General features: G+C 38.7%; 2 protein-coding genes across 4 annotated transcripts; one reads left to right on the forward strand and one right to left on the reverse strand.

The window, feature by feature from the left end:
* LOC136260350 (ABC transporter G family member 23-like) lies at nt 1-27,557 on the forward strand. 3 transcript variants are annotated; one of them, XM_066054041.1, is made up of 13 exons: nt 20,133-20,236; nt 20,361-20,451; nt 20,942-21,060; nt 24,056-24,103; nt 24,485-24,534; nt 25,055-25,120; nt 25,410-25,480; nt 25,529-25,617; nt 25,713-25,816; nt 26,072-26,144; nt 26,228-26,314; nt 27,053-27,157; nt 27,269-27,557. In XM_066054041.1, the coding sequence occupies exons 2-13, from the start codon at nt 20,429-20,431 to the stop codon at nt 27,373-27,375; spliced, it is 942 nt and encodes a 313-aa protein (XP_065910113.1). In that variant the 5' UTR covers nt 20,133-20,236; nt 20,361-20,428; the 3' UTR covers nt 27,376-27,557. The 3 variants fall into 3 exon arrangements, 2 of the variants coding, with proteins under 2 accessions (XP_065910114.1, XP_065910113.1); XR_010703507.1 differs by lacking the exons at nt 20,361-20,451; nt 24,485-24,534; nt 25,055-25,120; ... (5 more) ...; nt 27,053-27,157; nt 27,269-27,557 and adding exons at nt 1-227; nt 9,650-9,809; nt 13,079-13,233; ... (2 more) ...; nt 19,869-19,943; nt 20,003-20,086 and having other exon boundaries at nt 20,140-20,236; nt 24,056-24,078; XM_066054042.1 differs by lacking the exons at nt 20,942-21,060; nt 24,056-24,103; nt 24,485-24,534; ... (6 more) ...; nt 27,053-27,157; nt 27,269-27,557 and adding exons at nt 1-227; nt 9,650-9,809; nt 13,079-13,233; ... (2 more) ...; nt 19,869-19,943; nt 20,003-20,086 and having other exon boundaries at nt 20,140-20,236.
* On the reverse strand, nt 5,100-8,129 carry LOC136259745 (zinc finger SWIM domain-containing protein 3-like). The gene is made up of 5 exons (XM_066053266.1): nt 7,807-8,129; nt 7,127-7,235; nt 6,129-6,357; nt 5,180-5,760; nt 5,100-5,138 (listed from the first exon to the last, which is right to left on the reverse strand). Exons 1-5 carry the CDS (start codon nt 8,046-8,048, stop codon nt 5,100-5,102), a joined length of 1,200 nt encoding a protein of 399 aa, XP_065909338.1. The 5' UTR covers nt 8,049-8,129.
* Nucleotides 27,558-27,843: the final 286 nt, after the last annotated feature.

Consider the following 27,843-nt stretch of genomic DNA (forward strand, 5'->3'; position numbering starts at 1 on the left):
TTATCCGTCTCTCGTCCTCCGGACTCTATAAGCCTCTTCAGTGCGTGGAGTGTGGGTGAAATCCAAACCTGGTCTAGCGAACATTGGAGGATGGATTATTCAGCCGTCGACAGTGACGCGAAGACTTTGGCAATACAGACACAAGATCTGCACAAGTTTTATGGAACTGGGCGGAACGCATTCCATGCACTCAAAGGACTCAACTTGAGTGTCCCGTATGGGACGTTGTGAGTTAGCAATAGTGTTATGAAGACTGTTAACCTTTTCATTTAAAGTACGTTCAACGGCTAGTGTTATTTAATAAGATCCGGTCAGGATGCATTTTATCTACGGCGTATGTGGTCTTTAGCCCAAAACGCTTCCTTTTTTAATTAGTCTCGTGCCCAGACCCCACCCACTGCGTTGAACAGGGTCTGGTGACATTCGCAGGAGTTTTGGGCCCTACGCCATTTTCCTTTTCTGACCAATCGGACGCCTTGATTCAGGTACAACACGATTTGATAGGCTGGAACTAGGAAAATGGCTGACAATAACTATGGATACAAATGCGTAAACAATATGGCGGCGGGCCCAAAAACATAGTGTAAGTCACCAGACCCTACTCAACGCAGTGGGTGGGGTCTGGGCACGAGACTATTTTTAATAGGCAGTTGCTATTCGTACGTGACCGTGCAAATAGTACAGAATCTCGCTCAGAGCTATTCGCACGGTTACTAAGAAAATGCAGATGCAGTTTGCATGTGTGTGCATATAGATCCTTTACTATGGTGTACATCTTCCGGGTGTGTATATACGTGCATTCGGGAAGTATAATGGATACGGCACTAAATGTGATCGTGCGAGTCCAAGGACACCCGTTCTCTCTGCTATGCACCACTCCCTGTACGGGTTGTGTACTTAAATAGCCATCGTTGTACGACATGCAAGCATGTCTCTGAGTCTTAAAGACACACCTACCCAACTTGCAGTCACGCAGAAGTTCATAGCTAATCAGTTAGTCATAAGAGTTTATAAACTGATACGGTAAAACTAATACGTAGATTTACAAAATAATACACACTGTAAAGTTGCAGATTAAGTAAATCAATAGGAGTCAGTCTGAGTCAAAAACATCACCAAATGCATCGTCGCATCCCTTATAGTCACAAAACCACATTTCTCTAATAGTATTCATTCTCTTTGCCTCTTTCAAAGTGATGCCAACACAAGAGTAATGGTATAAATTGTCACAAATGTAGCACTTAATCATTGTTGTAGCTTCCTCAGCAGGTGGATGTTTTACATGTTCTATTGCACGTGGTAGCCTGCAGCAACAGTACACATTAAGCTGTTTGACTAACGGCTTTTTCTTTGCAGTGACTGTTGATGGAAATGGTGACAATTGACCATTCTCTAGACAACTTATAAGATGATTACATAATTCTACAATCCCAGCATACTGACAAGATGCTGGGTCTTTTCCATGACACAAATCAGTTAAAAAGGCGATTGCATATACACCACAATCAGTACTATTTCGTTGCACTTGTACCCTTTCTAAGTTTAACTCTATAGTGGACGTTTTGCATTGAGCGATGGAAGCAATCTGCTTTAATGTATTGTAACTTGGCTCCAAAAAAACACTATCATATACGTCCACTTCATGGTCTGAATTCATTTTAATTGTAATCCAGTGGTCTTCACCCGTGTGTAAAATTTGAAAATAGGCGAATCCTGCAAATCCTGCCAACCAGTCAAACTTTGGAAATGATAGTTTTAGACCCAGTAAAGGTGTGGACAAGCCCTGGAAATCTTTGAATTTATCATACAGTAGCTGATTGATGGCATTAATGTGATCATCTCCAAGCTTCTCACCAGCTTTAATGTCTTGAACCAAATGTTTAAATCTTTGAACCACATCATGTCTATAAGAAGGGCCCTGGAGCATTTTTCTTTTCCGTCGCCTAGTCTACTTTGTTGAATTCCCTTTGTGTTGCCCATTTTGTGATACTGATGTAACATCCTACAGTAAACAAAGAAAAACATCATTATATACAAGCCCAATTTAACGTATACAAGGCTACTATTATGCCAAATGCAGAATTTTACCTTAATTCCATTACTTTCATTGTTTCTCAATACATCAGTAGAACAAGTAGCATAGCATAACCCACAAAACCACTCTGCCTTTTTTGAGGCAACATTTAAGCCAGAACATTTAATATGGTACCACACCAGGCAAGATTCACATACAATTGATGGTGTCAATGATATGTCTTTGTGACAAACTCCACATTTCCACTGAGGATTCTTCTCTAACTCAGCTATCATGTCTGCTACCTTTACCCAAGCTGCTTTTGTAAAAAATTGCTGAACTGACACCCAGTTGACATTTTCATCAAGCAGACTTAGAGAAAGTTGAGCATCGCTAATAATTTCTTTTTGTCCTATCTTTTCACCTGAAAGAGCTTTCTTTACCAGTTCATCAGGTAACATCCAGCTAAGTATTTGTTTATCCCGTTCCAGACAAGGTTTCTTTAAAAATTTTATTGGTTTCATGGTGCACTTTTTCTTTCTTGGCAATCCTATTACTGTTAAATCTGCACCTTTAGGTCTACCTCTCTTTTTGATTTTTGGTGGCAATTTTATTGAATTGAGATCCGTAATTTCATCATCACTGATAATTTGACAGTCAGTAGGATCAATGGATTTCTGTGAACTTACCAGTAAGTCCTCTTTGACATCACTATGATCACTGTTAAAATCAGCAGCCGCTGAATCATTTTTGTGACTGGGATTATCAGAGTCATTGCTGATGTGAACACAATTACTGGAATGCATCTTGACATGGCAATGGTCATCGGAGTTCTTAATACAACTGTGATTATTGGAGTTAGGCTTGGTGCAACTGAGATCATTGGGGTTCATCTTGACTCGACCGTGATCATCAGAGTCCTTTTTGACATGACGAAAACTACTGGAGTCTTTCTTGGCACAACTGTGATCATTGGGATTGACATGACTGTGACCATCAGATTCCTTCTTGACTACATGATGACAATTACTGGAGTCCTTTGTGACATGACTGTGATCAATAGAGCTCTTCTCAGCTTGACTGTGATCATTGAAATCCTTCTTAGCATGACTGTGATCAGTGGGATTCATCTTGACATGACCGTGACCATCAGAATCCTTCTTAACATCTAGACGATAACTAGAGTCCTTCTTGACACAAGTGTGATTATCAGATTCCTTCTTAGCATGACTGTGATCATTTGGATTCATCTTGACACGACCGTGACTATCAGAGTCCTTCTTGACATCAACATGATTACTGGAGTCTTTCTTGACATGACTGTGATCATTGGAATCCTCCTCAGCATGACTGTAATCATCAGGGTTCATCTTGATATGACCATGATCATCAGAGTCCTCCTTGACATCAACACAATTACTGGAGTCCTTCTTGGCATGACGATGGTTACTGGATTCCTTCTTGACATGGCTATGATCATTAGGGTTCACCTTGACTCGACCATGATCATCTGTGTCCTTCTTGACATCAACATGATTACTGGAGTCCTTCTTGGCATGACGACGGTTACTGGATTCCTTCTTGACATGGTTGTGATCTTCAGGGTTCATCTTGACACGACCATGATTATCAGAATCCTTCTTGACATCGACACGATTACTGGAGTCCTTCTTGACATGACTGTGATCATTAGAATCCTCTGCATGACTGTGATCATTGGGGTTATTGACACAATGAAGACTACTGTAATTGTGACTGATCATGTTGCAGTCTGCCACTGAAGTATCATTCACACAACTATGGTCATAATCCATTAGGGATGACTCTGAGTCCCAACCATTGTCACAAGGGGCATCAGTTGCAATAGCAGAGAAACTAGCAGAAGTTGAATCCTCCAGATCAGCAAAATTAGTTAACGATTCATCAGTGTTGGTTAAGTCATTGTCATCTTGTTCCACTACATCAGAGCTTGCATCAACAACTTGAACAGTCACTCTTTTCCCTTGTTCCCAAGCCTTTTCAATATTCTCCAAGCACTCTACAGCATAAGAAAATTCTTGTGTTGAAATGTAGGAGGCCAAATTAGCCAGTTTTTGTGATATTGTGAAAACTTTCCGGTACTTATCATGCTGAGATAGGACTTTTTTAGTTGGTAAACTGTCCACAGTAGAGACCTTCACATCAACAAACTTATGAGCATTAGAAATGAAGACACAATGACTACTCTTATAGTAGTTACGAGTCCATCTTTTAGCACACAGCATTGGCTCAAAAACATCGAGTTTAGCATAATTGCGAAATGAGAAAATGTGTCTACATGGTAGCTCCATAGCTGTATTAAATCCACAGTTACAATGATGGTCTGATGTATTCAAATTTTTCCCTTTGGAATGGATAACGATTGTCCGTGTATCACCATCTAACCTTTCTGTGCTCTCCACTTTTTTGGATAATTCAAATTGTTTTACAACAAATGAAAATGCATAAGGCAGAGCTTATGATAACGTCCGGACACCGGACAAAATCCGGTCAAATTGCATAGATGTCTGACCATAATGCAATTTGTCCGGACACAGTGTCCCATCAAAGCATAAAGAAGGAGCCTAAGGGCTGAGCTGGCATGCTATCAACAATAACATTCACTTGGTTGCCAGGAGATAGTATACATTCTTACAACCCAAGGGAGTGACCATAAATGTACCATTGCCAACCCACTGGTGTACTTTAACCACATAACAGCTGCAGTAAGGCATGTGATGTCTTACCACTATAATGTTTATTTGCTATGCTACAGTAGACATGTTGGGCATTCATCTCATGTCCAGTCAATTTTGGCAATTGTCCGGCCGATTTTGGTTTGTCAGGACATTGTGGCAGGACAACAGAGAATTCTTATCATAAGCTCTGATAAGGTGTTAACAACTCGCGGTACTCAGAAAGGGAATTATGTCCAGGGAATAAATTCACAGGTGTCTTCTTAAAAATCATAGCAGCACGATGATCCCGTTCCAAAGCCAGTGAATTTAAGCATTTCATCAAATCTTGAAAGAAATTCAAAACAGATGAATGCTTGCTAACAACACTTTTAATCTTCTGATTTATGCATTCCAGCCTGTTGTTGGTACTGTTCAAATAATGGCATGATTCCCGTTTAAGCCCTTCTACCCATTGCTCCCTAATGTCATGCCAGTTAGTATCAAAATATTCAATCACTGCTGTAAGCTTGGTTTCCTTTAGTTGTTGATAATACTTAAAGTACTCATCCTCGTCTCTGGCATAAACAAGTTTAGAGATGACCTCTAAAACTGTGATTCTTTGAGCAGCACTTAAGTTCAATTTTTCAGTGGTGATCTCCCGACGAAACGTTCTTAGTGTATGAAATAAACATATCATCAAAGCTGCACTTGGGATCTTTTCTGTAATAACGTCTCTTTCTGTCATGTCTTTGTCAGCCATTATGCACCTCACCTTAGAAGTGTCACAGTGCTTAACAAAACTATCCATCATACGGCTGATTGTAACCTTGTCCTCATTAACTACCAGCCACAGTGCTACCACTTCACTTTCTCCATTGCCATCAACAACCATGATAATGTACAATGGCATATTCAGATTATTCAGTTTATAAGTTGCATCAATCAAAATCAGCTCCGGAAACTGTTCATATGTGTTTTGCCAAGACTTAGTTTGGAAAAATATACTTGTAAAAACATTATTATCATCCTTGGACACTTCAACAATAGCACCTACACAGATATTGAAAGTACATGTATAGTGATATGTACATTATGTACATATGCGTACCTACATACATACATAAAAGGGCTATAACTTAAATACTAGAAAACAGCACATCGTCGCAACACTTCAACTATGTATGCAGTTCAATTATCTGGTTTTATTTTGTGGATCAATTGTTAAACCAGGTGTGTGCCAACAGCCAACCACAAAGGTTGACTGTGGACATGTACCTACTTTTCTAAGTTCTTTTTGAAAACGAATGTATGCATTAGAGATGGATTAGACAGGTGACTTTTGATACAGACCACAAATGTATGGGAAACACTGGCTTTTATGCAAAAGGTTGTTACTTTATGATCCCTGTAATTCTTACCATCAATTTTTCTCATTTCATCAACAAGTGTGTTAACACTAACAACTGATTTGTCCTTTATCCTGTCACTTATATTTTGCAAGTCCTTCAGAGTAACAACTCTGCCAGCCTTTTCAACTATATATTGCTGAACCATTTTTTTGTTTCCTTTAACACTTAACATGTTCTCTGTCTCTTCAAGCAGTTGTCCCTCCATTCTCCGTTGCTTAGGATAGTGTCTAAATGTGTTCTAAAAGCAAAATTATAGTTAAAGCAGCATAACAAATACAATGTAGAAAATATAACCCAGACTAATATAGTGCAATGCAATGCTGGATGTTTATATAAGTACGCTGTGTATAGTTGATAAATAACATGAGGAGTGGGTGCTTAAAAACTAACACCCATTTGTTCAGACACATGCAAAGCCATCTTCAATATATAGTATATAGCACACGCTTGATGATAAAATGTATCTGGTATTGGAAATTGATTCGATAATAATTCACTCTTCTTTGTGTTAGGCCCACAACCACATCTAAAAATGAGATTAGATCTTGGCAAATATCTCTAAAATTGTATCTGCTAAATCTGTACCATACACCTGAAGATATCCTAGTGGACATTCAATCCTTATTTTAAGCTATACCCATGACTTAAGATACTATTATGCTATCATTATGACACATGATGTATGCATTATTTGTATTACACTAACAATAGTATGCCAACAGGCACTAAAGTGATATCTAACAGTAAAATATCAAACCCATAGTCCTAGCTGTTGTTGATTTACATTAATCTGAACGAACTGTCAATCATTAGAAAATTCTATAGCAAATCTTGGAAATGTTTTGGCTGCTCTTAAGTCACTTTTAAGGTTTGATTCTGTCTAATCAAAACAAGGGGTGCTATGAAAATGTTGTTAAGCTACTTTACATATTTGCGAAAAAGTATAAACCTTAATATATGGTAACTTTCTACAAATACGACGCAGTATAAGTGTTACATGACATTACCTCACTAATTTCATGATTGTGTTCATTGACCACTGACCACACAGCTAATACTTGGCCATCACGACTGCAACTCAGTTTTAAAGAGAATGGGCACTCCCTCTGAAAAGTCCTATAAAAGAAATGCATATAGATTTCACTGTCTGGACTAGACTCCTGCAAGCAAAAGCAATTGCAGTTAATCAAAAACACTATTATTATCATGACATTTTGTAAATGAGGTGACTGTTCCATTAGGGTACAAAGAACCCTAGGTTAATTATCTAAATTTTGAACATAAATGTTTTCAGACAAAGGGTATTTTTGCAGCCTATACATGTACATTTACAGTAAAATACTCTAATAGAACAGTCATGGGCATTCCAGAGTAGATAAACAAGAGTATGCTGTATTTTGATTTCTGGAAATCTTTGAAGCCATTAGGACTACTGCTTAGACCCCTTATTTAGTTATTGAACTGTGGTTTAAAAGCATTCCACCATGCACCAAAAGATGTTGAGGGGTGTGTAACTCTTGAGAAATTATGACAATGTTCAGAATTCAATTCAAACATTGGAAGTTTTCTCTGATACCTGACAAGCAAGAGTCAGTGATTCTGGCACCAGGATTCACTGGGAATTAATTGTCAAATCACAATGTCTCTGAGGACAATTGAGACACGGCAGTAAAACAAACACACTTACCATTGATTCGGCCGTTCACCCTTAGATGCAGTCTTGAACTTTTTCCCTCCTTGTGAGCAAACAAAATCTATTTCTGTATACCTTAGATTTTCATTGTACACCTTCGATGGTGCACGTCTCACTGCTGAGTCGATTGTTCTAGATCGCTGAACGTTCAATTGGACAAATTCAGTTCTTTCAAACACAGAAACTTTGTCTTTAAGGTCATTGTAACTAGCGAACTCGTCTCCTACACAAAACATCTGGCATCTGACAAAAAAGATCCAGAAAGAAACGTGAAAAAACCTACTCAAAGCTAGGTGTAGTTTTCGAATTAAATAAACCGTGTACTATCCGTAAAATAATAACATCACGTGACTGCCGTGTGAATAGCACGGAGCTATTAGCACGTGACCGTGCGAATAGCCACTCCGTTTTTCTGTTGCTAATGTGCCTATCAATGTAGTCCCCAGATTCGGGATTGAGGTGGGGGAAGGTAGGAATTTGCATCACAGAACTCACCTACTGGGGAAGTATTGGCAATAAAAACCCTGACCAAGCCTCGACTAGCAAAACCCGGAGATAGTGGGGCTAGGAAGGGATTTGTATGATTATGTGGCGTTCAGGCGTTGGTCAAGAGATTTGGGTTGTGAGTGGATTCTAGTAGCTAGCTAGCATCTGAGAAACTCCTTTCTAAAGGTACACGACTGCTTCAGTAAATTTCTTGTGAAGACAAACCCTCACCAAGTTGCACTGAACTGATTAAGGGCAGTGATTAATTGGACAGCATGTTTATGGTAATGCACAAACAAACGTGGAAATCCATAGACAACAGCTCACAGAACGAACTCTTATCAGACTTCCCAGCTACTGTTGATATAATTAACATTCACGCTTTAAAAACATTAACTCCAGCTGCCATCTGGTGATTACTGTTATATGGAGCGCACCCTGACTAGCCACACGGTCTCTCTTGCTGAATGACTTCAAATTATGCACCACAGACCATCAAATTTGGTGTGGCCATCGGGTAAGTGTTACTCTACACTTTGAATTTTCATGATTCAGGCTTGATGGCATTGTTAGCCAATGTTGTAGTCCATGGGTATGCATTTTCACTACTTTCCATGTTGTCATCAGTAAAAAGGAAAGCATAAAATTGTTCTACAAGGTGAGAAGTGGTTGAAATCAAAACTCCTTACTGTCCTTAGCACTAGATTGTTCATTGGCCAAGTTATCTTTAAAAATTGACTTGAAATTTATGGGTTATATAAGCGTACAATGAAGGCACGATATTTTACGATGGTCCAGCAGTCTTTGTATAGTCCACTGTTTAGTTCCAATGCTGCGTGCCATATGGTTTGTTAGGGGGTGGCAGATAAATATTCTGATTGCTGTTGCACTTATTCCATGACCACTGCCAGAATGAATAAAATCACTTCGCGGACTTTAAGATGAAACAAACACCAAAATTCTTAGCGGCTGATTACCGACTACTTTTACGAAAGTGTAAAAGTGTGATGTGCTAAGACTCTTTGTTCTAGTCAAAAGTGCAAGGAATGGAAGAAGAATGGTTTGCTATGGATTTGTGAACAGCAGAAAGGCCTTCAACAATGTTTCAGATATATCACCAAGACATTACCAGTAAATCTTTGCTTGGTCAACCTTGGTGCAAAAAAAAAACCGTGATGTAATCTAATTGCATTCTGGGAAGTATGCAACATTACCTCAAGGATGAACGAAAGTAGATTTACTGTACTGTAATTTATACGAAGGATTAATATCATTTTACTATTATAAGCATAGTTAACTTTTGCTGCCAGCAGGGGTTAGGGTTTACTGTTGTGTTTGTGCTTTTCTTTAGATATGGTCTCCTTGGTGCCAGTGGGTGTGGCAAGACCACATTGTTACGTTGTGTGCTGGGACGACTACCCATCCATTCAGGACAAATCTCCTTCATGGGTAAACCTCCTGGAGCTCCTGGACATACTGTACTTGGCAAATATGTGGGCTACATGCCTCAGGTATGCATTAAATAGGGTGGAATGTGTTTTCCTTTATGAATGCACTCACAACAGGATGGTGATTAGTAAACTTTTTTGTTCGCTGACAGGTATCACTATAGCTTATTACAGAGTACTTTCTGTTTCATTTGCTGTATTTACTGATCACCTCTGTTGAACCTTTAATAGTAGCCACCCTTGCCGCATGGTTTCATTAAACACTGCTGAATTTGTAGTAGAGATGAGCTAGTGTAGTTCTAGGGAGTTGCTGCTGTGTAGTAGTACTATGGCATTTGTTTTATAGATACTCCTTGTGTTAAACATTTGCACTTTGTGCCTTTTATTGTGTGTATTGACTAATAATGGAAATTGCTCTAGTTGTTGATCTACTCATTATTGTATTACTATAAACACTGCAATACTGTTAATGCGTGTTGATTTGCTGGCTAAGAAATATTGCTATGATTAAAATGCAGAACTGGGTGAAACAGATTCCAAAAGAAGCTTACCTAAGACATCTTCAGTGTATTTACTACAGTTAGCCACTTGGAAACAATATAAACCACTCCCAATATTAGGATGCAGTGTAACTTACAGCTTGTGTCTCATCTAATTTTCGTAATAATCAACTTTTTTTAGTGTCAGATTTTTTGTGTTAACATGAGACATGCAGACACTACATATAGCTAATAACAGATCCTTTACATGATCTTTTCATTTCTTAAGGCAATTGACCACACTAGCTCTGAAATGGGTATTAGTGATTTTACTATTTCGGTATCCTGAACAAAATCTTTCTGGGTATCCTAAGAATGGTGACATCATCACTTGTTGAACAAACTATTGCTGTAGTCTCAACAAATAAAGATAGAATCACTACAACTGCAGCTGAGTGTGGTTTCAGTACACTACTAATCTTAGTGCAGAATTAGAAAGTATTTAACTTTGTTTCATCTACCAGGGTTAGTTGGTAATGATTGACAAGCTCTGAAGAAATTGTCCCAACTACTCCCTTTTTCCACGTTAACATTGCAGCACTATTGCCTAGTGTTGTGGTCACTTGAATGTTGCAAGAAATAAGATACGAAAAATATAGCATGTAAAGAGAGGGCAAGAGACAAATAGTAGCACGAGACAAAGTCAACTCTTGTCTTGAGACCAGTATTTTAGTGCTATATTTTTCATATATCACGAGCAAGGTAATGCTTTAACTAATTTAAATAACTTCCCTCAAGCCTGTAACTAGAACACGCTTGCACCACTAATAGCATTTAATAATAGCTTGAAACAGCCTACTTCATTCCGGATCATGATTAGAGGTATGCGATAAAATCTCGATACAAAGCACTGTAACTTTCAAAGCGTCCAACCTATGGCGGCTGTGTAATTTACATCATTCTACTAGTGATGCAACAAGGATTGAATTGATACCTAGGGTTTTACACTAAATGGTAAGTCCAAAACAAGCTGTGTAAATAACTTTGGTAAGGAAACACGCGGACCTTTTCCATTTCTTTATAGAATGGTCCATAACTTGTTCTCTATCACCTTGCAACAACTTCCATTCAATTCGCCGTTGAATTTCTATCAGGCCTTGTATGACTCGCGTGGGTAAACCCACAATTGAAATTAAACATGTGGCAGGGATTTTGAAACTCAGTCACAAGGGTCCGCGTGTTTCCTTACTGAAAAGTTATTTACGCAACTCAGTTCATCGCTTCATAATGATGTGGCTAAGTGCATTATTGTGGGTCTCATTGTGGTTGTAAACAAGTATATCAGGTTTCCTCATAAATGAGGTACCTACACACTTCAAAGTCAATTCTGCATATATACCATTGTTTGAAATAGAATTAGTGTTATGTTGTATAGGATTATTTAGACCTTTTTACAGCACTAATAATGACTACTTTGCTTGTGACTAGTTTTAAGCTCAGGGCTTAAAGCCTCAGTATTCGCAATACAAAAGGCGGGGGTAACAGGGGGTTGTTCGATATATGGATTGCTCTCGTAAACATTAAGGCAATGTATTTTGTTTTGTAAAAGACCCTAGATTTTGAGGTGAAACTCTCGTATCTTCTAGCACTAATCGGGTATGTATATTCTTGTGAACAACGTAACAATGCCACACTTTGTTGCATATCCCACACATTTTTATTTCATCCCAGAATGTCGACTTTTGCATAATTAATTATAAAGGCACTTATTCGCTGCTGACCTCCTCTGTGTTGTGCTTAATATTTTCAAGAACCTGTTTTATTTTATTTACAATATCATCTAAAAAGCATACAATCAGAAAGTGAGCATTGACTGCTGCTCAGTGATTTGTTGTACCATCACCTTCAAGCTGTTTATGAGCTGTATATTTAGTAGTTATACAGTGGACACTAGTGCTCTGCCTGAATGCAATACGCGCTACGCAATGTTTGAACGGACAGAAAATCCTCAGTGCCACAGTATAACACTCTATGGCTACTTAGCACCTGTTGACATAACCAGGGACAGCCCAGTAGTGCATTCCACAATAGTTAAGAGACAATCTGGCACTAGTTTATGATGCAATATTAACAAGTGAATGATGCAATAGCAATAAAAAGTTTTGAAAACGTTTTCAGTGTGGGGAGGCATAGCACACCAAACTTGTTGTCCATGCAATACTCGTGTCCCTCCCAGCAGGGTTCTGCCCACACTGGTCGGCAGCGGTTCCAACCAGTACAATTCTTACTTATCAATTCATGTTAACATTAGGCCACTACTCAGGAATATCTGGGCAGAACCCTGCAGTCCCAGATGTAACCAGTGAACTGTGTAATGACCACCATTGTTGTACTGTTAATCGGCAAGCCTGAATCCTTTGTCTCCATTCCTACTATTGTAAATTGGAGTTCACGGGCTGTGAAATCATAGAATATCTTTAAATGGCTTCCACTGTCCCTTTAAATCCTGGCCTTTGTGCCTTCCGACACTTGATTTTGTTTTTGGTATGCAACATGTGCTCTTAACAGAACCATCAGAAATGTCACAGTATACCATTCACCCTGTCAAGAAGCACACTCTGATCACCTAGCTCTTAATAATGAGGACAATCCCCTGAAGGTCCATTTGCCTATGTGCAGTGTTATATTTAGATAGTACTTTCTGTTTTTGTTTTTGGGTGAGCACCCCCCCCCCCCCCCCCTCAACCACAGTGCTTGCTACGTCTATGAATATTAAATACTCTGTAATAATTATTGTTGGGGTATACTGCCTCAGAAATTAATTATACAGTTTTAAACTTTCTTTATCTGAAGGAAACTGCTCTGATATATGAATTCACCATGTTGGAGTTGATGTACTATTTTGGTATCCTCTATCGGATGAACATGAAATACACGCGCAAGCGTACTGAATTCTTGAAGGAGTTTTTGAATTTGCCAACTATCCATTGTAGATGTGGAATCATGAGGTAATGTTGTTGCGTGGGTGTGTGTGTGTGTGCGCGCGCGCGTGCGCGTGCACACTATCAAAGCTATGTACAGACTTGTTCATCGTTTACTAAATTTAATAATCATCCTTTAAATTAACTGCTAAGGATATCATATTGCGTCCTAGTGCTATAAAACTGACACCTATAAAGATTTAGGAGCTTACATTATAAGCCTATCAGGCACATCCCTAAAATCATAGGAATGTGGGTAACTGGATCTCTCACACAATATTGCACGTAACATAGTGTAATAACCTGTGTGTTGTCAGTGTCAGACAGATAATGAATTGTGGAAGGTATGGCTTCATTCTCCTTTCCAAATAACTTCCTGATAACAAAGCTATTAATTTTATTGATTTGTGTTTAGGGTAATTCAGGGGCTTCACTCAAGTGCTTCGCACCATTTTGTGGTTTAATGGTATGCTGTACACATGTGCCAATGTGGGTATCAACAATCACAAAATTTTGCCTGTTTCACTATAACTAAGGGTTCCTAGTGGTACACAATGAAAACTTGTCCCAGGCGGTGTACAATGTTTAGTTATTACAGAGTATGGTGATCCAGTACACAAACAGTCTGCTCAAAAAGTTCTAAGACACTACTGAAATTTATTTGCATTCTGATCAAGTGATGTCTAATCCGGCTGCCAAGAAGGGGTGCATCATGCTGACTTTCAAATTAAACTAACCAACTGCTCTCCCTACATTATAGCTTAAAACCTATGTCACCAAGATAAAGACTATTATTGCTTAATGTTTTATGTAATTAAAAAGTTGTTGTTTTTTCACTACATTTCCTTTTTTTCTCATAGTCAGGTGGCTTAGTGAAATTACCGTTACCAAGTGGACAAAAGCACCAAATTTGGTGTGAGACTTCTTTAGGACCTATTAACCAATTTTAGCCTAGGAGCCCTCTCAGGATTTTAAGTACACACCCCCAAATCAAAATGGCTGCTATTTACATTAAAAATTAATTTTTCAATGTCATAATAACTTAAGGACATTTTGCACTGTACCATTTGGTATAATAACATGTCATTTGAGTTCTTTAGTCAGTTACAGTATCTAAAGTGTTATTGCATTTACAGTTGCAAAGTGGTGAACATGGTAGATTAGCTTTTCCACACTTGCATTTTGTACAGTCTCCCTTACAAGCACACTTGATTAATTCTCTGCATGCCTTGGATACTTCTGGAATTGTCATCCAAACTGGCTGCCATGACTGTGCCTTGGTCCAAGCAAAATCTTCCAGAGATGGTATCTCTGGCTGTGCGTCAGTGCTGGTCATCCATACTCCAGCGTGGTACAAAGCCCGCTTTGTGTGCTGGAGAAGTGCATTCTGCGTAGGTGGTATTTTATCCATACTTCTGTTCTTGTGACAAAACAATTCCTTCCTTGCTTCATTCACTGAACTCGGCGGACTGGTTTTGTCATATAAGATGACTATCATCCGTTCGATTTTCTGGAAATGACCACAGTCTGTATTCAAATGCACGAATGGGTGGGTAGCCAGATACTGAAATGTTTCTGTAATCTCTTCATAGGCTTGCCATGCCTGCCATGCTGACTTCTTGCCCTTCCCTCTGAAGGCAGATGTCGTGTCACAGCCAGTCAGTGCATGGAATACTGGTAGTGCACGTGATCTTGGCTCCCCAAGAGTGGCACATATTGCATTAACACTGTACAGCCTGAAATTCTTACCCATACCAAAGGCAATCCAGATATCAACAGGTGATTCCATTGTGGTGAGCTCAAAAAATATGCCGACGAGAATGACAACTACATCAGTGTCTACAGTGCGTACTTCAATTTTCTTCAATCCCTGTTCCAGTGCATGACGTACGTGCACAACAATTCTGGTGTCAGCTTCTTCATGGTTGCAATTTGGCATTGCATTGTTGCCGGGGCCTACAGACACCACAGAGTGACCCAGTGTTATGTAAACTACTTTGTTGGGTGGAAAGGAGAACTCAGAAACCTTGGATGTGAGATATGCAAACAGCTCCTTTTTGTTATTTGGGTCATGAAGAAAATTCATCCAATTGCCTGGGATTTTGGTTGGACCAGACACCTTTCTCCGCACACCTCTACCTCTTTTCTACCGTGTAGATTCCTTCAGGCTGTCTGGCAAGTATAAGTCCCATACAATATCTACTCTTGCACAACCTTGTAGCTGCTTATTTATGTATGGAACAAATACTTTGTCTGCATATTCATTGAAAGTACTCACAGCTTTAGTTGGCAGGAAGTGAACAATTACAGCACCATCAAGCACTATGCAATCATATGTTGATGGTGGATCAGGTGATTCACAATCAAGACATCCCAGAAGATCTGACTTTGAGCTAGGTAAGTTTAGCTTTCCGAAGTCTGAGAGGGAAGGTGGGAAAGATAGTATCTCATGCGCAAAGAATTCGGTCAGGTCTCCATCACGATTCTGCATGGAGATGTACAATTGTCCAAAGAGAGCTACATTGTTTTGAAGCACTTGGATCTTTTTCCCTTGCTTTGATGTTGTTTTTATTTGTGGTCTTTTGAAGAGAGCAAGAGAATTTCTCTTGATAGGCTCGTGAATAGAGGTGGTGCAGTTTTCAAGGATGTTTGTTACAAAATCCTGATACTGCTTGATGCCTGTGTCTTCCAAATTATACAAAGCAAGTCTAACCGATTCATCCGCACAATTTCTACTGTCAAGTGTTACAAGCTCCTCACAATCATCAAGGAAAGGATTTCCCATTCTCTCCATTGTTTTAAACAGACTGTTAACCTGCTTCTGAAACGTCTTCTGTGCTGCACCACCCTGCTCATGATTCTGAAAATTCCTGGGATTGTCTGGGTTGGTTTCAGGTAAGTACTCTTCTTCGAATTGTCTCTGCAGCTTGGGTAGCTCTGGCCCTGATAACATCCAGCGTCTGAATGCAGTAGGGTTTTCTGTAAGTCCAACACAGCCACCAGAACCTTTCACATAGGCATTTTCTTGCTCATGGGCCTGATCAAATGGCATTGCTGAAAACTTGTTGTTGGTCTTGGATAAAACCCAGTGTCCTTGGTTTTCGAACTCATCTCTAATACAACTAGGTAAAGCTTTCATGTCTCTGATGTGGACAGGCACCCATCTTGAGTAATTAGTGTGGTCCAAGGCAAAGAATAGTGGTGTAACTTTCTCTAGAACTTCTACAAACAAAGGAAAATTCTTCTCTCTGTGAGCGCGGACAAATATCAGAATAAGGGTTTCATACCGCAAGATAAGGTCCCAGTACATAAAGGTAGGGCTCTTCTGGCACATGCTATTCCTCCATACACCTTCTGATTCACTGCTCTGGGGCTGGTGGAAAGCTTCCTTTTGTAGCTTCTGGAGAGTCAAGAGGGTGACTTGGTGGGCATGTCTAGTTCGAATGAGGTGCGAAGCCTTCAGAAACGAGTCAGCTGTACCAGAAGTGGCAACCTCGGCTTCAGTTAAAGCTGTAGTCCAACCAGACGATTCCAAGTGTATTCCAAAGGGTCATTTCTATATGCAAACCACCCATCATAACCACATGTACTGACTCACCATAAACATCTGGCCACTTCCACTGCACAAGCTTTGCCAAGGCAAAGAGAGGCTGGTCAAACGTGGTGACAGGAATCTGTCCTGGGTTGAGATATTTAATTGCTTGCCTATGTATGTCCATGCCATGCTTTATCATTGCAGGGGTAGCAGACTTCTCATAGAAAAGAGGCAATAGTGCACAAACAGCAGGAGGGTCTACTGCAAGAGGCTGCTGCGAAGCATGATATGCTGCCCATACCAAGGCATCTTTACTGGTTAGGTCATTCCTGTCCAATAATTCTAATGCATGCTCAGTCCACCTTTTCTCTTTGGATTTTGCTTCCTCCAGACGTACTTCAAGCAGTTCTATGCTGCTTGTTGATTGCTTTGGTACTTGAATAGTATTTGCTGCCAGAGCCACAGCTGGGACTATAGCATAGCTGTCAGGTAGTGAGAACTTCTTGGGTCCTACTGGAGGTACTGTTACATTAATTGGAGGTCTGTATTCACCAGGAGCAACTTTTGTTGGGAGCTGGAAAAGACTTAGGCCAGTGCCATGAAAGGCATCCACAGCAGTAGTTGAGCTAGGGTTGTGGTCTAAATTGTCTAGAGCACCTACAGTGAAAACTCCCTTTCGAAGCAGAGCAGGTGCAACCATGCCATCTTCTTCAAATCGCTCACAGACTGAAGTAGCTAAAGAATCCTCAAGTTCTAAAACCCGGTCATATGAAATGCTAATACCCATTTGGTATAACTGTTGGATGAGCTTTTTGCTCCTTGTCATCTGATGTATGTTAAGACCAATATATATGGGGAGAGGTGGCTCACGATTCAAAGTGTGTCTTGTTTTGACAGAAGAACTGGAAGGCCTTTTCTTTATGTGATAGAGAATGAGTTGGCTGATGGTGAGACAGGCTTGGGATTCGTGTTCATCCTGATCTTTTAAATTAGGCCCATTGAATATGAGGGAAACTAGGGACTTGAGGCTTGATGGTACTGAACTCTCTTGGCAGCCTGGTGAAAAACTTCCAGAAAACTGAATGCATTTATGATTAAAGACATCATTTCGAATTATTGCTGCAGCTTTAGCCAGAATAACAGAAAAATCCCTTTTCTTTAGTGCTTCCTTTAGCATGTGGTGCAAGGCATGATTGAAAATTATAATGGTATTTCTTCCATCATACTGTTCTTGTGCATCTGGGAAGTGCTTTAGTAATAGGTCTTTTAACCTAGTCTTATTAATAGTCTTCAAGATACCTAACTCTGCAAGACGATTTACATAGAGGGAGTGAATCTCAGAGAGCTTGAAGAGTAAATCACCTGACTCTACAGCTTTCTCAATATAGCTTGTCAGCTCTACGAACACTCTAGGCTCATTCATCTTCTCTTCATCCATTCTTCTCTTTTCTCCTTCTTGATTCAACCTCCTGACATTACTTCTGTAACGATTTCTCAGAGCTGTTAGACAATTCAAGTGGTACTTGGATTCTTTTGCAGTGAGATCTCCTCCATCAATTCAAGTGAGAAGGCAGGTATCCTGTAATTCTGTGATCATGGTCCGGATGTTGGAGTCAGCGTCAAATGTCGAAACCTGGTGGAGATCACCTTCTTCTTGTCCCTTTTCACAAAACAAACAGCTGTTAACTTCCATTGCCTGGCGTTTCCTTTGTGGTGTTCTCAAATCATCAGAACTTGTGATGCTGATGCTCCTTTTCTTGGCTTTGGCAAGCTTAGAATTGTTATATTTTAGATGGCATGATTTGTGCCAAGAAGCATTGTGGGTTGCAAGATCACCAGCACTATAATCACATGGAAAAGATAATTTGGTTGGAAGAGCATTAATATCTTGAAACTGTTTAATATTGGTTAAAAATGATTCATAGGCATCTGTCATCTTTTCATAGCTTGTTCCAGGGGTTTGCATTGGACATCGCAATGGTTCACTTTTATCTTGCTGGCAAATAATGCACTTATTCCAATCTAGTTCCATGTTCTAGAAACACATAGTCTTACCACAATGTGACACAAGCTAATAACTCACCAAAGAACTCAAAAGATTCTATCAGTCTGTTAATCACAAAATGAAACACATGGTATTTTACTTTCTTATTAGTGATCTGCAAGCATTACGTCATACAAAATTGTAGTTTACCAGCTGTGTTGTGTATTTAATGCTTGTTTTGAACATACAATGTACGAATTAGATGGCTTCTGTACAACAAAACATAATAGTTTAGTAATTGTAACATGATTTCTAAAAACACTAAATAGAGCATTTTAGCTGAACTTAAATTGTGTAAATAAAGTTCTACAATGAACCTTCGTGAGGGCTCCTAGGCTAAAATTGATTAATAGGTCCTAAGGAAGTCTCATACCAAATTTGGCGCTTTTGTCCACTCCGTAACAGTAAAGTCAAAATATGACGCTAAGCCACTTGACTATCACTAATAAACAACTACAAATTAGCATGTGTTGTCTAAACTTGAGAATCACATAGCAGCAACATTTCATTTTGTTGCTTAGCTTTTTTTGCACAACAAAAGAAGACTTCAGTATGAAATACTGTACAGTCACAACCATTATGATGTACTTACAACACAACTACACACAACCGCTATGGTACAACCAGTGACAACTACTGGTCACATGTACTTTCTGTTATATATGTATGGATTTATCAGTACACATAATTTACAATTCATTCTTGTATGAAGAAGCAACCTATTTTAACTCAAGTAATATTTCTTTTGTTTCAGTGGTGGACAGAAGCGACGTATTTCCTTTGCTCTTGCTCTGCTTCAGGAGCCACCATTGTTGATACTGGATGAGCTAACTGTTGGAATTGATCCCTTGTTGAGAGCTAAGTAATGCTGTGACTAATAATCAAGTAGTGCTTGTATTAGGATGTGTTTATTTATTATTTAGGATCTGGCGTCATTTACTGGAGATTACCTCAGCTGGTAACACAACTATCGTTATCACCACCCACTACATTGAGGAGGCCAGACAGGCCCATGTGGTGAGTTTTAGAGGCTCTTATTGGTTATGTGTCTGTAATTGTGGTACTGATTTTGTCTTAATTTAGGTCGGTCTCATGAGATCAGGTAAACTGTTGGCCCAGTCCAAACCTGACGATCTCATCAGAGCCTTCAATGTTACTGTAAGTTATATAGTTGCATAGACATAATCATGATAGTATCAATTGCTTTGTTATCAAAGACTCTGGAAGATGTTTTGCTAAAGTTATCTGAAGAAGATGAACTTACTGGACAGAAGAAGGCCAGCAAATCAGGAGCAGCCGTCGTACGTAACTGCAAAAAAAAATGATTTCATGTATTTAATAATTCTATTCCCAGAGTTATCCCACTTCAGCAGAGCCAACTGAGAGGACGCCATTGGTACGAGGCTCATAGGAGGAAGATGATGATGTAACACCTCCGCCACTTTTAGAGTGTAAGGTTATATCAGTGTCATCAGAACTCCTGGCTTAGATGGAAGTACATGTATTATGCATTTGTTATATTAGGTCACTTGTGTACTTTATTGATTGTTGTATGTGTTCTTAATGTTATTGCAGTACCCAAGTGTGGCATACCAAATCCTCCCAAGTTTTTTAACTTAGCTGCACTAATTTGAAAACAGTTTATGAAATTCTTCCGTGAACCACTGTGAGTGTGTGTGTGTGCATGCGTGCTTGCATGTGCGCATGCCTGGTAATGTATGTTGTTGGTTGTCATTATTAATTTACTATAGAATATCAATTATGGACAAAATTACATAAAATATTGTCTCTAGCTTTTATTTGTACCTGTTGTTGTATTGGTATGATGAGTATTAATGTATACCGTGATTCTCATGATACTTATTACATTATATCATGATATAAAAAATTCTATATCATGGCATCACTAGTTCCAATGGCCTCTATCCATGAGACTTGAACATTTCTCCTGTTACTGAAGTGCCTGAGTAATGCACAGGTATCCCAATGTTGATTTGCTAGTTGGCAATGGCTGTGTGTCACGTGGCTGCCAAAGGCTTTGCCTTGTGTGTAGATACAGTGTACAATGTAGTGTGTGTAATAGGTTATGGATATGTTGCTAATGAACAGCTAGACTTAATGCTTCAAGTTCATGACATGGTTGTATTTTTCTACAGCCTGCTGTTTTTCATTCTCGTCAGTCCACTGATCCAGTTATCCTTGTTTTGTGTCAGCTACGGAACTGACTTAGAAGACCTCAAGGTTTATGTCACTAATCTCGACACTGCTCAACCAAGTAATGTATTATATTGTTATGTATTTTTAGTGTATCCATTTTTGTGTATCCCGTATTGCCTACCTATGGTGTTAAAAACATGACTACTACTGTAGCACTTGTGCTGTAAAGCATTAATAAATAAAAACAAATAAAAGTATTAGATTGACCAACAAAGATACTAGACATATAGTGTTACAGTAACTGTTGCATTATGGTAAATTGTGTTACTTTTATACAGATTATTTGATTATTCCCATTCAGTAACTCCATTCAAACACCAGCTGAATTATCCTTATAGTTAAACTATCAATTGGAATGGAAATCCATAGTATGATATCCTTTAACCCTTAAGGGTGCTAGCGCCTTTTTTGAAGCCACACAAATGCTGTTATTTTTACCTTTGATACAGGCAAAAAGGAAGCTACAGGAATCTAAACTACTGCTTCGAAGATTGACCTAACTACTATACAGAAACCAAAGTATAAAGATTGTACCTTGTTTCATTCACGCGCTATAGTCCCTCAAAGTCAACCCATACATTTTTTTCTTATTCCGAGATACTGGTTGCTTGCACAGATATCAAATTGACTGTGAAGATTCTTCAACAAACTTGTGGAAACTTAGCTCAGGGATTTGTCTTTGCACTTCTTCTTTCTTGAGTTATAAAACAAAGAGCGAGTGCCCACGAGGGAACTTCAACTTCCGGGCCTGGTAACTTCGTGCTGGATCATATCAATTATTATTCCATGCGCTAAAAGTTTGCAAATTTATCACTGATGGTCCACCAAAAGTTTGGTAGAGATCTGACTATCGTGTATTCCAGAATATTACCTTTTACCAGGCAGTGTAGAACATGCGTGCGCCAACCAGTTATCACAACAAATTCCAATAAACCACAAATGCCAACTTTATCAAATAACAAGTTATAAATGAAGTTCTGAACAAAAGAATAGTTCTTGTTCCTTTTCTTTACACACTGGGACACCTTCCTGTTGCTTGTGGAGTCGCCAAGCCTGCTCTTCAATAGGCAACGCCTCGTAACGCACAGTCATTGTCTTGTTATGTGTGATAAATCCAGCTGGAACATCGTCACTACCTAAGAACAGGTGTACAATACAAATATAACTTACCAGTGTACACTATCACTCAAGAAAACGCAGGAAGCAGGAAGAACGTGTGTTGGCTACAAACCAGCTTGTGTCACGTATCTTCAAAACTAGCACTAACTTTCAGGCTAATTCACTCTATTGGCACTCTTAGACACCCAGACGATCATTTTCGTGATGGTTTTCAAACGAAACAGGCTGTTTCTTGGCCAATTCCTTTGGTGCAAAACACAGCCGCCTAACACGGATACTTTGAGTATGCGTAATATTGCCAACTATGATGTAACAGCCGCATGTGGTTATGTGGGTTGTCCCTTGAATGGCTTCAAAAACCCGCTAGCACCCTTAAACCTGCATGAAAGACAAAGCAAACTTATATGGTGAGGCAAGATAGCCTTTCTTAACTCTATTACCCTAAAACGATATATCAATAGAAAGCTTATTCATTGGCCTACTTGGGGAAGGCTAAATAACCACTGTAACAACAAAGGCTTACTTGTTATAAAGCAAAGAAGAATAACGTCTCACTTTATTGCAACAACACATTCTTTGTCTTGCCTGTCATATTGATTGTGGGTTTAATCATGTGAGCTGTATATGGCCTGATTCGCTATTGAATGGCGATTCGACTAATACTTGTTTGCAACGATTCGGACCAACTGGCAAGGAGTTATGGATCATTTTCTAAAGGTATGTAACACATTTTTGTAGTTCTTTGTTAAGAATTATTTTCACAGCGAGTTTTAGATCCTATACTTTGGTCGTAGGGTAAACCCCTAGGTATCATTTTAATGCTTATTACATCACGAGTAGAATGGAACAAACTACAAAGCCATACGATGAACGCTTCAAAAGTTACAGCGCCTTGTATACAGCCATGCGTAAAAGCCTATATATAGGCTTATGCATTTTCCAGGGGCATGCGTAATCTGCCTATATATAGGCTTATGCGCGTTTAAGGGTTAATAAGCTTACTGTGTTGTTGTCTGCCACCTTTATTTCACAATGATTACTCTTTTCATAGCTATGTAATATAATAGGGAGAGTATCCAACCTCTTTATTGTAGACACTACTGTATTGCTTATTTAAAACACACTGTGTAGTATTGCATCATATCCAAATACTTTGTAAACTTCAGCACAAGGCTTCCTCCACAAAAAGACCCATCGCTAGGCATTAAATACTAGTTAAAGCACTGCTGTGAGTACAGTATGGAAAAAAAATAGCAAGAGTGCTGTATTCGGACACCAGAGTGCTGTTTTTCATATTGCACAAGCATGGCAGTGCTTTAAGGTTACAGTATAGTCATGGGCAATCATTCAAAATTTTGAATGCCTATCGATACTTTTTGAGAAGCCCATAAAACCAGTCTAGCAGCGTGAAAAGTTTTAAATGAAGGTGAAGCCCTTCATATTTAATGTTTTTATTTAGCTACAGTGTAGTTTATGAGGCAGGTGGAACACTACAATTTGTTGTAGTAACACAAGTAAGCCAGCTCATACATGGCTCAGCTCCAGCTATCACTACCATGTTTTTCCACCGCCAAATACAACAAAAGCTGTAGGCTCTATTGGCATTTCTGGGGCATAGTGATGCTGTATATTAAATTTATTAGGGCCTGTGGAAGCGTTTTTGGCGTTTAGTCACTTGTGTTGAAACGTCACTATAAAACATCACTCTATCATGGACCACGCACCCAAGAACAGCCATTGTTCTACAGTAAAAACAAACAAGCACAATTAGTTGTATTGCTAACACAACACAATTGTTGAAATTATTTATCCCTGCTTGGTTGAAAGCACTTTCACCCTTGGACATCCAGCTCCTGGATTTAGGCTTATGTATCAGGGAAATTCCATATGGGCATAGTCTGTTAAGTGTACTTAATATATTTGTTATTGTGTAGATGACGAACTGGACAGAGCTACAATTCAGGTGTCGATGGATGTTGCCAGTGAGTTAAAAATTTGCATCACTTGTGAATATGCACACATCTGTAATATGTCATACAGTCTCTTTGTTTACTGCAGTACCTAATTTTGTCAATGTCATTGTGAGTCATCAAGTTTATTCATCATGGGTATCGGCAGTATTTACAAAGCTTCGGTAGCTTTTGCAAGAAGCCTCAGAGGTTAAAATCTGACCTTCATTTCACCCCTAATTTTTTTGCAGTGTTCCTTATTAAGTTGCTACACTGCAGGGTATCCCCCATGTGTCACAATATAAAAATTGATATGAGAAATTTTGTATTTTATTAACATTATCATGGTAATTGATATAACAATGATATTACACATCACTAGTAATTACTAGACTCACTATCATTTTAATACAGACCAACAGGTTTACTACACAGTGAACGATACTCTTGATGCTGCATTTAAAGTAAGTAATAAAATGTGAAATATGTATGTAAGTCACAACCCAAAAGAGCAGAACAATGTATTGCAACACAAATTTCTATGCACTTTATAAAAATGTTTCACAGAGACTGACAACAGTGCCTAGAACACTATCAAAAGATGTTGTTTTTAAAAGTGTCCCCTTGTTAAATAAAGACTGAACAGACATGGAATAGAGCAGTTTGAGGGTACTTTGTGATGAACATTGCAGTGAAAGGCCTGCATATTCCACGATTTCTGCAGCTTTGCCTTTGATTTTATGCACTGAAAAGGCTGATTTAGGGCTCATTAGAGCCACAGTGTTGATATTACACACATCAAGAACAACAGTATGATGTTACACACTTTTCATACACATAGTAGTACATTTTGGCTACTAAAGAATTTCTCAATAAGCAATGATGTTAACCAAGCATACATAAATACCTGCATGCACATGTGTACAGATAAACACAGCTACACAATGCACACATTATATTTTTTTTAAATTGTTTTTGGCGTAGTCGGTGTTAAGAATCATCGAAAGGAATGAGAGTATCCCTGATTATGTTGACCACCCACTGTTAAATGTAAGTGTACTTGTGTATGGGAGGATCAAAGTGTTATGCTGGGTGATAACTAATTATACTGAGTGATAAATCCCAGTGGCTGGGTTGTCAATTAGCACATGGGAACAAACCTCAAACCAGCATGAATTGTAAGAGATAAACTGGATAAGATAGATACATTGGATATTATTTAGTAACTCGGAGTGGCCTTGATGATGTATACTACTTGAGCTACTTTGTAGTGAATGAATTAGTTAGAATACATTGCTACAACCAGATTAATGATAGTTTATAGGCTGTGATTTAATAGGTTTCCAGATATGTTTATGGTAAAGCAAGCCTGAACTTTTCTGATTCTGTTTTCACACCTGTCATAGGATCGTAAGTGATGGAACAATTAGTATGTACATTAAATTGTGTTTGTTCCAGTGTCATTACTGGTTTGTCTGTTACCTTGACTGCAACTCAGCTGATCACAGAACGCAAAGAAGGTGTCATAGACCGCACATGGGTAGCAGGTGTGTGCGTGTGTGTGTGTGTACAACGCAAGTGTTATTGTAGTTGAGTAATAAATAAACAATTAACGGTCTTTGTTTTTTGTTGTTCTTTGTAGGAGTCACTCCTGTGGAGATTATCCTTGCTCAGATCATGTCATTCTTTGTTTTGTTGATTATTCAGTTGCTCCCAACTTTTTTCACTATAATTTTTGGTTTTGATGTAAGTTCCTATGTAAGAATGATGACAAGGTGTTACTAAGGGCTAACATTAGTATAATGACAAAAAAGCTTGGTTGTGTAAGTACGGAAATTGAAATGCAAGCTCATAATGGTGTTTCAAGTGCACCAAAGTAATTTTTCAGGAAGCCCAATTTTCATGATCTCTAATACTCAGTACTATATACCTGTAAATTATGAATGTATACATCTTTATGTATGTTTGCACTCTTTTATTGTAATTTTCTTTTTTTTTAAGCTCCCCCGAGAGGGAAGCCTGGTTCTTGTCTTTGTGATATTTGTTATTGAAGGAATGGTAGGATTTACATTTGGTAAGTAGTACTTGTGGTGACATTTTAAATTATTTGTTTTGGAGTTACACATCACATGTTAAAACTGATTATTGTCTTTAAAGGTTTGACAATATCTGCATATATAAGCTCGGAGTCCTTTGCTCTACAGTTGTCTGTTGCCATCTTCTACCCAATCCTACTCAGTGCTGGTATGTCAATACTGTTGGGGTATCTGCTGATATATGTATTTCCTTGTACTACAAGCCTGCAATGTGTGAACAAAACACGTATAAGATTTTCTATTGTCATTTTAAAACTAAGCGTACGCCCACAGCCGGCTGCAGGCACACACCTGGTTTCCTGAAATTGGTTTTGGGAAAACTGTGTGCCTGTGTGTCTGTTCACAATGATGTGAGCAAACTAACTTTGAACTACACGAAAATAAACCTTCATTCAAGGAATGAAGGCTGTTTATGTATAAAAAGTTAGCTTTCTGTTTTACTTGAAGGGGGTGTGGACAGTTACTGAAATTATGTTAATCTGCTTAGTAGGGGCTTACCTATGTGCTGTAACAGAAGTTTGACAACCATAGCAGGCCTCGTATCTTTTTGAGTTGAAAGGGGGCATGTCACGTTTGTACATGAACGAAAGTTAAGAGCAGCCGTGATACTTTGTCTAAAGAATGTGCACGTGAAAGCACAATAAACAAACTATAAAAGTATAGATTATCACATAAATCCAGTTATCTTTGCTATTTTAGAGGTCTGAGGAATGGCACAATAATCACTGAGGGCGAAGCCTGAGGTGATCATGTGCCATTCCGAAGGTCTCTAAAATGGCGAAGATATCGTGGATTTGGGCAATAGCCGATTTAGACTATGGCTCAAACCTCCACAATCCCATACCACCATACTGTATAATTGTTTACTCTGTTTCTTCTATTCAAGGTATAATGTGGCCGCTACGAGGCTTGGAAGCCTGGGTAAGGTATGCCGCCTACTGTTTACCAGTGGCCATGCCTTCCAAAGCAGTTAGGGATATTTTATTGAAAGGTAACCAAGTAGTATATATTGCACACTGTAATAATGCACGTGATCTTATATCAGTTAAATCTCATTGTTCCATTAAAGCATTGTTTTATACTTGCTGTGCTAACCCTATAGGTTGGGGACTAGGCCATCAAGAAGTGTGGTTGGGATTAGCAATCCCAACTGGTTGGTTTCTATTTTTTTCCATCGCAGCTACAATTGGACTTTACCTGAAGAAGTAGATCCACTGCTACTGTGAATGAATGAATGTTATTATATATAAACACTAGTAGTTTGGTATTGCTGTTTTGTATATATAACAGCCAGTAGCACATAGTATTAGCTGACTAGGATTTTCTGAATACCTTTGTTGTATGAATGTTTCCCTTTATGAAGTTTTCAATCCATAAAATATGAAAGTTGAGTATGTACACAGCAAACTCTTTTATAACTGCTGTATCTGTAACTATACTCTAGGGCTCAAACGAATATTCTATTATTCGAATATTCAAATACCATTTCTGGTATTCGAATATTCGTTTCAAAGGAAATATATAACATCAGTGTGTAGAATACTCGAAATTCTTTATCCTACATAAGCATATCTTTGACATATGTGATCAGATCATGTTGATTCTGAATTGTATTAAAAAGACATCTTGTACAACTGGATTATTGATATCTCATCCATACTAATGCCGAAAAGAATA

This window comes from Dysidea avara, chromosome 7 (genome assembly GCF_963678975.1).
Source record: "Dysidea avara chromosome 7, odDysAvar1.4, whole genome shotgun sequence".
Classification (NCBI taxonomy): domain Eukaryota; kingdom Metazoa; phylum Porifera; class Demospongiae; order Dictyoceratida; family Dysideidae; genus Dysidea; species Dysidea avara.

Excerpts from the sequence above, each read along its gene's own strand:
- LOC136259745 (XM_066053266.1), bottom strand. The coding sequence starts at position 8,048 with ATGTTTTGTGTAGGAGACGAGTTCGCTAGTTACAATGACCTTAAAGAC. Across the intron at positions 5,761-6,128 it reads TGAAATGAGAAAAATTGATG|GTGCTATTGTTGAAGTGTCC; the intron begins GTAAGAATTACA and ends ATATCTGTGTAG. Across the intron at positions 5,139-5,179 it reads ATGACATTAGGGAGCAATGG|TACCAACAACAGGCTGGAAT; the intron begins GTAGAAGGGCTT and ends TTATTTGAACAG.
- LOC136260350 (XM_066054041.1), top strand. The coding sequence starts at position 20,429 with ATGAAATTCTTCCGTGAACCACT. Across the intron at positions 24,104-24,484 it reads GGTGTCGATGGATGTTGCCA|ACCAACAGGTTTACTACACA; the intron begins GTGAGTTAAAAA and ends ATTTTAATACAG. Across the intron at positions 25,618-25,712 it reads AGACCGCACATGGGTAGCAG|GAGTCACTCCTGTGGAGATT; the intron begins GTGTGTGCGTGT and ends TGTTCTTTGTAG.